The following is a 12751-nucleotide window of genomic DNA, read 5'->3' as shown; positions in this document are numbered from 1 at the left end:
CTTGTTTACTATATGATGACAGATAATAGCCCAAGGTGTATTGGTATAAATGTATTGGTTTTTAAATATAATCTTAAATGACTTCCATATGAACAATAATAATGGATAACTTTTACTGAGCACATACAATGTGCCAGGCATTGGCTACATGCATTATTTAGGGTATATCTTTCATTCTTATACTTTGAAGTTGGAACTCTGATTATTTCCATTTTACACATGTGGAAGAGTGAGGCGTACATGGTGAGGTCACGCCACATACTGCAGAACTGTAAAGGGCAGCAGGGTTTGTGCCTGCACTGTCTCGAGCCAGTGCTTCTAACCATCAGCTCTGCCACCTTCAGTAGGCCAGTATACCTTCTTACAAAGGTCATTGGAAACAGAAAATCTTAAGGGAGTAATTAATCTCAGAAGGCCCCCTTTGAGTCCTTGGGTTTTTTTTTTTTATGGACTCCACCTAACCATGGACTCCTAAGACCCTCCCTCCACTGTAGTGTGTGTCTGTGAGTAGACTGAGAGTAGACTGAGGACTTGAACAGAGCTAATCTGTACATGCTATATAGAAGAAGCCAGTCTTACACAGGGCTCAGTAAGGGAGTAAGGGAGGAATTTAACAGAAAAGATTTGGGTAAAGATTCTACTTTACCACTAGAAATAAAATATGTTCACGTTGAAATTGGCAAATAAGAGTAAGATACACCAAGAACTTTTTCTTTGTTTGGAAGTGGGAGGTCTTTGGGGGGATTGATGAGAAATTTTGGAGGAGATGGGATGTGTTTGTTGAAACTCAAATATGGCCTGCTAAAGAATGGAAAGTTACAATGTGTTTCTTATCAATAGATAAGAAATCTCTTATCTATTGGTGATTCAAACTCTATCATCTAAGATGAACTACAGTGAATAGAAACTCATTAATAGGCCATTTTGGAAGCTGTTTTATTAATAATTGATTTTCTTACAACTTACAACATGGCCTTTTTCTGAGTTTCTACTCCAGTTCATCTTAAAAATGGTTTCACTAGGAACTATTGATGGCCTTGGATGGGACTAACTCATCTATTATAAAGTAATCACATGAATTTATACTTGATGTCAGAGGTCACCTTTGTCTTCTAAATGCAGAGCTGGCAATAATTTGCTAATTAGTCAGGAAACACAAATTAATGCTTTGCAAGTAGCAGTGAAATCTGTTCATTTCTGTGGGTTTTTTTTCACATTATTTTATTTACTTTTAAAGAAATCAATGAATGTACTGTGAATCCTGATATCTGTGGAGCAGGACACTGCATTAACCTGCCAGTGAGATATACCTGTATATGCTACGAGGGCTACAAGTTCAATGAACAACAGAGGAAATGTGTGGGTAAGAGACAATTTTGATTGACTGAATTATTAAATATCAAACATTTGCACATTAAGAACATTGTTTTTCTTAAACCAGCCTAACCATTTTGGGAAAATGTTACTGGATTAATTTTTTGAAAGTTTATCCCTTAGCTAAGGGAGCTCAAAAAAAGGTTTGCTAAACAACTGGAATTCTCTTACCTCTTTGTTCAATATTTGTTTACCTCGCCAAATGTAATACATTTACATAAAGGTGAAATAATTTCCAAAAGCTTTTGGATAAAGAAAATATGAATTCCAGAAACAGCTACCTAAAACATGTATTTAGCAAAACAAATTAACATTAATGTATACTGCAGTAAAGAATTACATTGATTTATGTACATAAGATTTGATTTTTTAAAGGGATTTTAAAATTGAAAATCCATATATGCTGGCCTGAAGGTGTCAGTCAATTTAGAAATTTAGGGATCTCATATATGCTCCTTTTGGGAAAAAAAAAGTATCTCAGAAAGATATGCAACAGAGTTAAATAAATCATTTTAATGTAACTCTAAATTTAATTTCTCTTTTTTTTTAAGAAAAAGAAAATTCAGCACTAAATTATAAGGCCAGTGGGAAACAACAAAGGCACATAACTAATTAGTACTACTTTAGTATATGTGAATTTTGCTGTTTGGTGTGTGTGTGTGTGGGAGGGGGAAGGAGACAGCCACCTGCTCCATAATATGGCTATTTCCCTGTCATTTGCATACATTGTGTGTGTCACGTTTAGAACCTAGAATATTAAGTTGGAAAGGCAACAGAGATGACCTAATCCAATTCCACCCATATGCATGGAGCAAGAGTCTCTTTCATGGCATTTCTGACTCCCTGCTGACAGCAAATTCCATTGCTTGGACGTCTCTCGTTATCGGGAGAATCCTTCTGTGTTGACCTGAAATCTGCCTCTTTGAAATACCATTGTCATGGTTTTGTAGTTTTGGCCTTTGAAGTGACACACAGTAGGCTGCTTCTCTCTTCCAGTAACAATCCTTCAAGCACATGACTTGAAAGATCATGTCTCCTTTTGCTGTTGTCCTCAGTTATAAAGGTTGGGTGGTACTTAGGGAATAGTATGATGGTATTTTACAGAACAGGGAAACTAAGTTCTTGCTACACAGAACTAATGTTTTTTATATGTATTTTTGTTAACAGATATTGATGAGTGTACTCAGGTCCAACACCTCTGCTCCCAGGGACGCTGTGAAAACACCGAGGGAAGTTTCTTGTGCATTTGCCCAGCAGGATTTATGGCCAGTGAGGAGGGGACTAATTGTATAGGTAACGGCATTGTTCTTCCTGATTACAAATGCTTAGATCTGAGTTTTTAGATCCCCTAAGGCTATCAGTTCAGTGCTTATCCACACAACCCAGAATTTTTTATTAAACACTTATCATGATAGCAATCTGCTAGGTCCTGGTGATATAAAAATGGATTTCTTTCCCCTAACATTTTTGAAGAAAGAGTGTCAAATATGTGCACAGACAAGATACATTAAATGTTGCTTTTGGACCACCCTGCATGAATCAAAACTGGATGATTTTGATGTGTGTCAAACAAATCAAAGGGAAAGTAGAAATCAGTTACTGGCCAGGCACGGTGGCTCACACCTGTAATCCCAGCACTTTGGGAGGCCGAGGCGGGCGGATCAGCTGAGGTCAGGAGTTTGAGACCAGCCTGACCGACGTGGAGAAACCCTGTCTCTACTAAAAATACAGAATTAGCCAGGTGTGGTGGCGCATGCCTGTAATCCCAGCTACTCAGGAGGTTGACGCAGGAGAATCGCTTGAACCCGTGAGGTGGAGGTTGCAGTGAGCCGAGGTTGCGCCATTACACTCCAGCCTGGGCAACAAGAGCGAAACTCCATCTCAAAAAAAAAAGAAAAAAAAGAAAAGAAATCAGTTACTTCGTTATTGTATTTGAGCTAAGCTGGGAGATGGGAGAGGTTTGAAATAATATTTGGAACACAAAACTCAATAATGCTATCTGCTCCTCGTAGATGTTGACGAATGCCTGAGGCCGGACGTCTGTGGGGAGGGGCACTGTGTCAATACTGTGGGGGCCTTCCGGTGTGAATACTGCGACAGCGGGTACCGCATGACCCAGAGAGGCCGTTGTGAGGGTGAGTCAGCTGAGAGTGTTCAGCACACATGACCGTGACGTGCAGGGTTGGTAGGTCATACTTGACACCAGTTTATCCAAGCTCTTTCTGCTTCCTGGATTCACAGGCTCTTTGCCTCCTCCTTTTAGTGGCTCTTTTGGGATTATTTTCCATCTTCATGCTCTCATTATTTTTCACCTCAATATCTGCCTTTCTGGTATTTGGAGTGAAATCACCATAGAATGATTAATTGCATCATGTTTAGTACAAACCCAGACTTAATTACAGAGTCCGGACCATTCATCTGGGAACATGGTGCAGGTGTAACCAGTGTTGATTTCTTGTTTTTGACCTTTTCACCTACTTACATTCCTTTGTCTCCACTGCTTTCTTTTACATGTGTTCTGGGACTTTCTCACAGACTCCCTAAGAAGCGTGGTCTGACCAACTTTGGTCAGGTTCCAACTGTGCTAGATAAAATTTCCTCATTATTGACCACAGCAATGAGTTTTCTCTCATTATAAAAATGTTATAAAAAATGTTTATAGCGTGGCCACGATTCTTATCCTTTTCATATTTCTGTTCATGTTTGTGTCCAAGTTGCTCTGGTTCTTTTTGAAACCACTGTGGCGAGGCCAGGCACGGTGGCTCACGCCTGTAATCCCAGTGGTTTGGGAGGTCGAAGCGGGTAGATCACTTGAGGCCAGGAGTTTGAGACCAGCCTGGCCAACATGCTGAAACTCCCTCTCTCCTAAAAATACAAAAATTAGCCAGACGTGATGGCGCACGCCTGTAATCCCAGCTACTTGGGAGGCTGAGGCACAAGAATCACTTGAACCATGGGAGCTGAGATCATGCCACTGCACTCCAGCCCAGGTGACAGAGCAAAACCTTGTCACCAAAAAACAAAACAAAAAAAACACTATGGCACTTTTTTTTTTTTTTGCAATTATTTTCATGAAGAAATACACTGACCTTCTGCTAAAAACCTGCCATGGAAATATGAGGGTGAAGGAACATGGGGTCTCTGAGGGCCCAGGAGCATGGTGCTGTTTCCTTGGGGTTTCCTGCCTGGCTGTCAGCAGAGCCTAATATATTTGGGCTCTGTTAGCTGGGGCAGGATGGACTAGGTTGGCACAGCCAGCCCTCAGCTGTCCCCTGGCTTCTGCATGTTGGTTTTCTTCACCGCTCTGATGACCCAGGCCTGGAGGGAGAGCTAATTAGACATTTTTTGGCAGCCTACGCTTGCCTCTCCTGCTGGCGTCTTGCCTCCGCCCCTTGGGTTCTAATCTAGAGAGAAGTGGGAGTGTTTTATGTTGCTGGATCTCTGATCAGCTTGGATCAGAATGGAGCCTTGTACCCTCCCTGAGGACCATGAGACTACAGAACAAGCACAGGTGTAAAGTGTCTCCACTCTGCTCTTCCAGGGAACTCTCCTCTGCTATAGAGATGCAGTGTGGGATCAGCTCACCACGCCCATGCTTAGTAACTTCCTGACCTGCAGCCACTGACTTTGCCCCTTTGAAACGTAGTACATCACCTGTAAAATGGGGACAATGAAGTTAACTTTCCAGGTTGTCATGAAAATAACTTCATGTTGCCTGAACTTGTATGATGCCTGTCACTTTGTTAGTTTTCGAGAAATTATAGTTTCTTTAAATCTCCCCCATCCCTGACTCCTTTTGTGTTTGTATAGATCTCAAGTACCTCTGTAGTTGTGGGGAGTGCTTTAAAAAAACGGGGTAAGTTTATTTGACAAGCATTTATGTGCAGAGCAGTATCCCCCAACCCCCAACAAAGAAGTCAAATACTGATTCTTTTTATTTATTTATTTATTTTTTATTTTTTATTATACTTTAAGTTCTAGAGTACATGTGCATAACGTGCAGGTTTGTTACATATGTATACTTGTGCCATGTTGGTGTGCTGCACCCATCAACTCGTCAGCACCCATCAATTCGTCATTTATATCAGGTATATTTATTTTTATTTTTATTTTTTTTGAGACAGAGTCTCGCTCTGTTGCGCAGGCTGGAGTACAGTGGCACAGTCTCGGCTCACTGCAAGCTCTGCCTCCTGGGTTCACGCCATTCTCCTGCCTCAGCCTCCTGAGTAACTGGGACTACAGGTCCCCGCCACCACACCCAGCTAATTTTTTTTTATTTTTTATTTTTAGTAGAGATGGGGTTTCACCATGTTAGCCAGGATGGTCTCAATCTTCTGACCACCAGACCCACCCGCCTCGGCCTCCCAAAGTGCTGGGATTACAGGCGTAAGCCACTGCACCGGGCCCAAATACTGATTCTTAAGTTCCACATATGGGTCAAGAATGGGAAGATAAGATACTTAAGTAATAGGATGGAAAAGAATAGAAAAGAAATTGGAAAACTATGTACTTAAATTGGAAGCTTGTAGAATATTCTGTAATATTCAATATATGAAAATTATTTAGCAGAAAGATGACTCGGGTTCCCTGAGTAAATAATATATGATTCTATCCCCATGAAAAGTCTTGAAAAGAAGAAGGAGCCAAGCAACGCGGCTGTTTTCAAATTTCATCATGGACTAGAACCAAACGTCCCCGGGCTTCTGGCTCACAGAAGATTTTCTCAGCTGTCACTAACAAAGTTGCTTTCAAATAGCAGCAGTCTCCAAGGAGTCTATTGTAGTTTACAGACATTATCTCATGTATCCTTACTTTATTCTGTTAAGGTATTATAAGGCAGGTAGTTCCTAATTTACAGAAGAGGGGAAAAGCAGAGGTGAGAGCAGCTAGAAATTCAGGGACGTTATCTTGTATTGCTCAACATTGCACCTTATTTATTGGACCAGCCTGTCTCAATGACATTCTCTGATTTAGCAGTTGTAGTTCTATTCTTTGGAAATATCCCATCCAGAGGAGAATGTAATGCTATTTGGAAAATGAAACTGGCAAGCGTCATCTTTTTGTAGAACAAGAAGTCCCAGAACATCTGACCTAAAAAAACCACTATGTGTCATTGGCTATTGGCAAGAATTTTTACTGATAGAAAAAAAATTACAACACTGACCTGGTGCTTATTTTGTCAATATCATCTTCAACTTTTTCACTTTAAGTATCTTTTCACATGTCTAACGATATGCAATGGGAGATAACTTTTAAGTATTTACTAGAATGTAGATGTCAAATACCCATGGATATTTAGTGGACCCATTATATATTTCTTTCTTTCTTTGTTTCTCTAGTTTATGTCCTGAAAATCTGTTTCTATTTTAAGTACGATTAAAGGTCATATATGCATTGTGTATTGGGATACTTAAACATTAAATCCACTCGTATAAATTCAAGGTCCACCTCAGAAAAAACACTTATTTCAAATGCAGCTAGAAGCCACGGTGTTAACACTTATTTTAAACTGTTAAACTCTCTCCTATATCGTTTTCCTCATTTTATTGTTTGACAATTCTTAAAAATGCCTCAAGTTGTCATAGTAGTTATCTCTTGCACAGACTTAACCATATTTTAGGTGATTTTTTTCTCCCCAAATTGTAAAGAATGATGATTAATAACTTCAGTTAGCTGTGAATATGAAAAGTAAGGTGTATTTTTACCAGAAAATATTACCATATGGTCATATCACCATGTTTTCTGGAAAGGCTTGGAAGTATGTGATGAGTTCACTCTCTCCTTGTGTGTTTTTTTCGACCTCCAAGGAGCTCCTGTCATATGAAAGGTTTTAAATTATTCAAACCTAGGATATTCTTGGGCCCATGAAGCCAAAGAGAGGATTTCCCTAGAGCGTCCAATGTCTGCAGAGAGAACCTCTAGCTGGGTGGATACATGGCTTCCTCACACTCACCCCCATTCCTCGTATTTCTTTCTGGAAAGCCGTGCTATTACTTGAAAGGTTTCATGTCCAGAAATTGGCCCTAAAGGAGCTGCCAACTCCCAGAGTGGAGAGACCAGGTCCTGCTAGTTGAAGAATTGGGGCCAGGTTCTTCCTTGGAATGTATGCAAATATTTTAATCCAGGTATGCTTGACCATGCATTATTGCCATGTATTTAAGTATACACCCAATGTCTCACTTACCCAATTATTTTTTTTCCCACTGAAATGTAGACATAACATGCTTTCCCTCCCTGCCTTCCTCACAAAGTAAGATTTTGCTTTGGTATTCCGATAAAATGTTCACAACCTACCTTTTTGATTTTTCAGATATTGATGAATGTTTGAATCCAAGTACTTGTCCAGATGAGCAGTGTGTGAATTCTCCTGGATCTTACCAGTGTGTTCCCTGCACAGAAGGATTCCGAGGCTGGAATGGACAGTGCCTTGGTAGGTACTATAGTGTACTTATCAAAGGTTTGTTTCTTCTGCATGGCCCATTTTCTGATAGAGTGGTGAAATGCCAATGGAGCCCTCTTTCAAAATGAAAAAAGTGAAAGCTTATCTCATTCTAAGAAAAGTTGCCAGTAACTTTTAACCATTGAGAAAATGAGAAAATGACTTAGCATGAAGGATATAAGATTCTAGATGGGGCAAATAATTAGGATTGAAACAAACTGTTATTCCTAATGAGATAAATATCCAAAACCAAATAAGATAGAAGGTCTACAGGAAGGAAGAGAGATGGAGAGCAAAACACTTAAAAAGAGAGAAGAAGCCTAAGAAGCATCTACCACAGACAAGTAGAATTAGGTAACACACGCACACAAATTTGCAACAGAAGTAGCAAAGGTAGTGCTTTAGGCACTGAGGAAGATACGGTAATAAATTTGCTTTGATTCTAATTACCTGTGCTGTAGTTAGCTCTCCCCCTTAATGGTTTTCATTTGTGTCTACCATGCTGTCTTTTCCCCTAAAATCTGAACTCTTTTCCGCTCCATACCAGAACTCTGAATATGTGAGTTAAAATTTTCATTCATTCATTCCTTCTTTCCTTTCTCCCTCAAATGCTTAAGACTTGCTATAGGCTATGCACAGTGGCTCATGCCTGTAACCCCAGAACTTTGGAAGGCCGAGACACAGGGATCACTTGAGGCCAGGAGTTTGACACCAGCCTGGGCAGCATAGTAAGACCTCATCCCTACAAAACGTTAAAAAACTTACCTGGGCTTGGTGGTGTGTGCCTGTAATCTCAGCTACTTGGAGGCTGAGGTGGGAGGATCGCTTGAGTCCAGGAGTTCGAGGTTTCAGTGAGCTATGATTGTGCCACTGCTCTCCAGCCTGGAGGACAGTGAGACCCTGTGTCTAAAATATGAAACAAAAGGCAAAACCTATTGTATATCCCAAGAGTTATACTAAGTTCTGGGATATATTGAGAGGATGACCTCTTCCTTTTGGTACTTACTGTGTGGTGGGGGAGACTGACATGCACTCAAATATCTCATAGATAAATGCAAACTCACAGATGAGACAAGCACTAGAAAGGAGGGTTCTATGATGCTGTGAGAGCAAATGATAGAATGAGCTGCCCTTAGGAAAATTCTTGAGTTGAGGTTCAGCTGATGAGGGGGCGGGAGGGAGAACATTTCAGGCATAGTAAACAGCATATGCCAGGGGTTCGTGGAAGAAGAAGAGAGCAGAAGACCAGTGTAGCTGAAGGCCAGAGAACACGGGAAGATTTGCTGCAAGATGAGATGACAGACCACTGAATAATTTAAATCCCTCTTAGTCCTGTTAAAACTGGCGGTCTTCATTCTCTTAGCCCTGGGAAGACATTTAGGTGTTTTAATGGAGGTTGCAGAAGCACTGTCAGTTTTAAAGCTTTAGTCTCATCACCAAGCAACATCAGCTCAGACTCTGTAGCTGGTACAGAGAGCTCCGTGTCCTGAGCCCCTAGGCCCAGCCCCAACCCAAGAGTCTCTGCTGATGGAGTTGTGAGATGTAGATCTTTGAAGAAAAGATTTTTATTCATTAGTTGTTTATTTGATAACCAATTGTTTATGTAACTGGTGCTGGCCAGAAAGTATTAATACGTAGGGTTTCAGTTTTCTCATTTGGCGTAAACTTCATAGTTGCCTATCAGGGTTCCATATGTATTCTCATTTTCACATCCTGATAAATAATCCCGGAGCAGAGCCTGAAGTCTACCTTAAATAACTACAATTGATAATAGTAGTATAAACACAGCCCTGATTCATGAATTTATTAGTGGAATGTGACTGACCAAATTGGCAAGTGATTGTTCTTCATACTAAATGAATTATTGTACCTACATGTGCGCATGTATATATATAAACTTTAGTGACAGAAGCATAGCACTTCATTTAAAACTAATTGTACTTTTGTCAAACAGATGAGTAGAATCATAAGCAGAAATATTAGATCACTGCATTTCTCAATTCAGCCAAAGTCCCACATTTAGCCCCCTGTTTTGTTTTTGCATTGCTGAGGTCATGTATTTCCTATTGTTAAATGGAGGCAGTGTCCTTTATCTTTCTGCTTTGGGTAAAATTTTAGGCTCTGCATAATCTACAGATGAAGCCACTCCCCCAAGATTTAATTGCAGTTCCATCCATTGTTCATATTGGACTTGCAGCTCTTCTAAATTTCTCCTGAGGGCCTTTGCAGGTTATACTGAAATAGATTTTCCATCTTAATTTTTTATAGTAGTAGAGCTTTCAAATGTTGAGAAGTTGACTGTGACAAAAAGCAGATATTGCAGCATGCCTTTCTACTTACATTGAGCCAATGGGTGGGTTGGATTTTTCTGCTAAACCCTGACCATGTTAATGACTGCCCAGCCCTAGCTTTGTACTTCTGGTACTCTAACATACCTTTCAGAAGGTGCAGTCTTGTCTTAAGCCTAGTTTTGAGTTAAGCTCAACACTAACATAACTTGATATATATTCATTCATTTAACAAATACTGAGTGTCTACCATGTGCCAGGTATTTTTCCAGAATACTGGGAACTGAGAGTGACTAAAATAGCCTGGGCGCAGTGGCTCATGACTGTAATCCCAGCACTTTGGGAGGCCGAGGCGGGGCAGATCATGAGGTCAAGAGATCGAGACCATCTTGGCCAACATGGTGAAACCTCGTCTCTACTAAAAGTACAAAAATTAGCTGGGCGTGGTAGCATGCACCTATAGTCCCAGCTACTCAAGAGGCTGAGGCAGGAGAATCACTTGAACCTGGGAGGCAGAGGTTGCAGTGAGCTGAGATCGCACCACTGCACTCCAGCATGGTGACAGAGCAAGACTCCATCTCAAAAAAAAAAAAAAAAAGAGTAAATAAAAAAAAGTTTCTACCTTCATTTTAGTTGTACTCTGGTGCTTACATTGTGCTTACAAATAAACACAAGCAAGTACAATAGATGGGGTGTCAGATGTGATGCATGACATGAAGGAAGGTAGAGAAAAAGATTCGGAGTCTTTAGAGATCCCATGGTGGTCAGGATAGTCAAATACTAAGTTATTAACATGCTGTTCCTGGCTTGTCATTTGTTTTGTCTCTAACCGTTACCTGTGATTATATCCTCTTAGTTCTGATATTTTATTATATATTGGTGAAATTTTTTGCCCCAATTTTTAATGACAATTCTCTGTGATAACATTAAAGACTCTTTAAAAATTTCCTGTAATCACACCATTTTGGTGAAAAATCCTACATATGGCATTTGTTAGTTGCCATCTGTAGAGATGATGTCTATCTCACAGGGCTGCGGTGTGTTCCATAAATCTTAGTATCTTTTTTTCTACAACTCTCCTCTCACTGAGTACCTGTTTTTACATTGTTATAATCAAACATGTACAATGTTTTATATAACATTTCTTAAATTTGGCATTACGCTTATAATTTTTTTTCTAAACTCGTCTATCTTCATGTTGATTTGCCTCTCTTTCTATTGAATGACTTCATTAAGCTTTACTATTCAACCTCTATATTCTGCAGGGATTTTATACCAGTTAGACTTTCTGCTTCTTTCACAGACTAAATGATGAACTTGGTGAACCATTAATGGCCTCTTTGTATTCATGCCATGTAAGCTGGATCTTACTGATTGATGTTTCTCTTGATTTATAAATTAGAGCAGAAATTGTTTTGGGCAGAAATAGACAAAATGTTAGCAGGTGTTGTCTGAGGGACTACATTTTTTCCCTAGTGTTTAGCTCAGGTCATATAATCCCTCATCCTCAATAGTTTATTATACCCTTCAAATATCTATCATTTCAGACTCTACCTAACACACATCATCCCTAATGCTTTTTGGCAACTCTTGTTGGCTCTTCTGTTAATGTAGCTTCTTCTTTCAAGTCGTGGATTTCATTCTTCTCTTGAGAGTCACGTTCGTCCTTCAGCACTGTATTCCTTGGACCTGACATTCAGCCTGGAGTTTCTGCCCACGCGATCCCCACCTTTAATGACTATTTTATCACTCTGGGTTCTGGCCAGTTCCAAATGGCTGTTTCAACCAGGTCCTTTCTTAAGGGAAGCCAGCCTGTCAGGTACTCAATTTACAGGTTCTTCTTGACTTGTGGAGAGCTGGCCTGTTTCAAACCCGATGAGAGCCATCCCCCAAGGAAACTCTCTAATATTTAATTATTTAAAGATACATTTGATATTGCTAATGTAGAGATCTTAGTTCCCTGAATTTAGACAGAGTTTGGGCTGCATGACCTCTCTGAAGCTTAGTTTTATTATCTGTAAAATGGGGTTGAAATACTTACTTTTTAAGGTTTATTGCCAGAATGAAATAAGCAATATGAAGCACTTAGTAGGCATCTGACAGACACATAGTGGAACCCTGACCATGCTGCAACCCTTCTTCCCCCAACTATTACTCTCCTCTGTACTGCTCTCAAACATAAGAGGTGCAGTAATAACTGATACTTGGTAAAGTAAATTATCACATTCTTTTTTTTTTTTTTTTTTGAAATGGAGTCTTTTTCTTGTCGCCCAGGCTGGAGTGCAATGGCGTGAGCTCAGCTCACTGCAGCCTCCGCCTCCAGGGTTCAAGTGATTCTCCTGCTTCAACCTCCCAAGTAGCTGGGATTACAGGTGCCTACCATCACGCTTGGCTAATTTTTGTATTTTTAGTAGAGATGAGGTTTCACCATGTTGGTCAGGCTAGCCTCGAACTCCTGACCTCAGGAGATCCACCCACCTCAGCCTCCCAAAGTGTTCGGATTACAGGCGTAAGCCACCGTGTCCGGGTCACATTCTTCTATATAACTATATTCTCTTTGGCTTTTTGGAGCTCATGTCATGTAGTTTTTTAATTCTTCCTATGTCATTGGAGCATTCTCTTTTTTTTTTTTTTTTTTTTTTTTTTTTTT

The 12751-nt window shown here is 40.1% G+C and overlaps 1 protein-coding gene across 12 annotated transcripts in view; it reads left to right on the top strand.

Moving 5' to 3' along the window:
* The window catches only part of LTBP1 (latent transforming growth factor beta binding protein 1), a 456087-nt gene that overhangs the window by 325407 nt on the left and 117929 nt on the right, over positions 1-12751 (top strand). For all 12 annotated transcript variants that reach the window (XM_017870629.1, XM_017870628.1, XM_017870625.1 and 9 more), the window contains 4 exons: positions 1238-1363; positions 2542-2667; positions 3387-3509; positions 7685-7804. In XM_017870629.1, coding sequence (XP_017726118.1) covers positions 1238-1363; positions 2542-2667; positions 3387-3509; positions 7685-7804 — 495 coding nt within the window. The remainder of the gene's footprint in view (positions 1-1237; positions 1364-2541; positions 2668-3386; positions 3510-7684; positions 7805-12751) is intronic.

The sequence above is a fragment of the Rhinopithecus bieti genome, unplaced genomic scaffold (assembly GCF_001698545.2).
Source record: "Rhinopithecus bieti isolate Rb0 unplaced genomic scaffold, ASM169854v2 scaffold_5341, whole genome shotgun sequence".
NCBI classification, from domain to species: Eukaryota; Metazoa; Chordata; class Mammalia; order Primates; family Cercopithecidae; genus Rhinopithecus; species Rhinopithecus bieti.
This window is presented reverse-complemented; position numbering and strand designations above follow the sequence as displayed.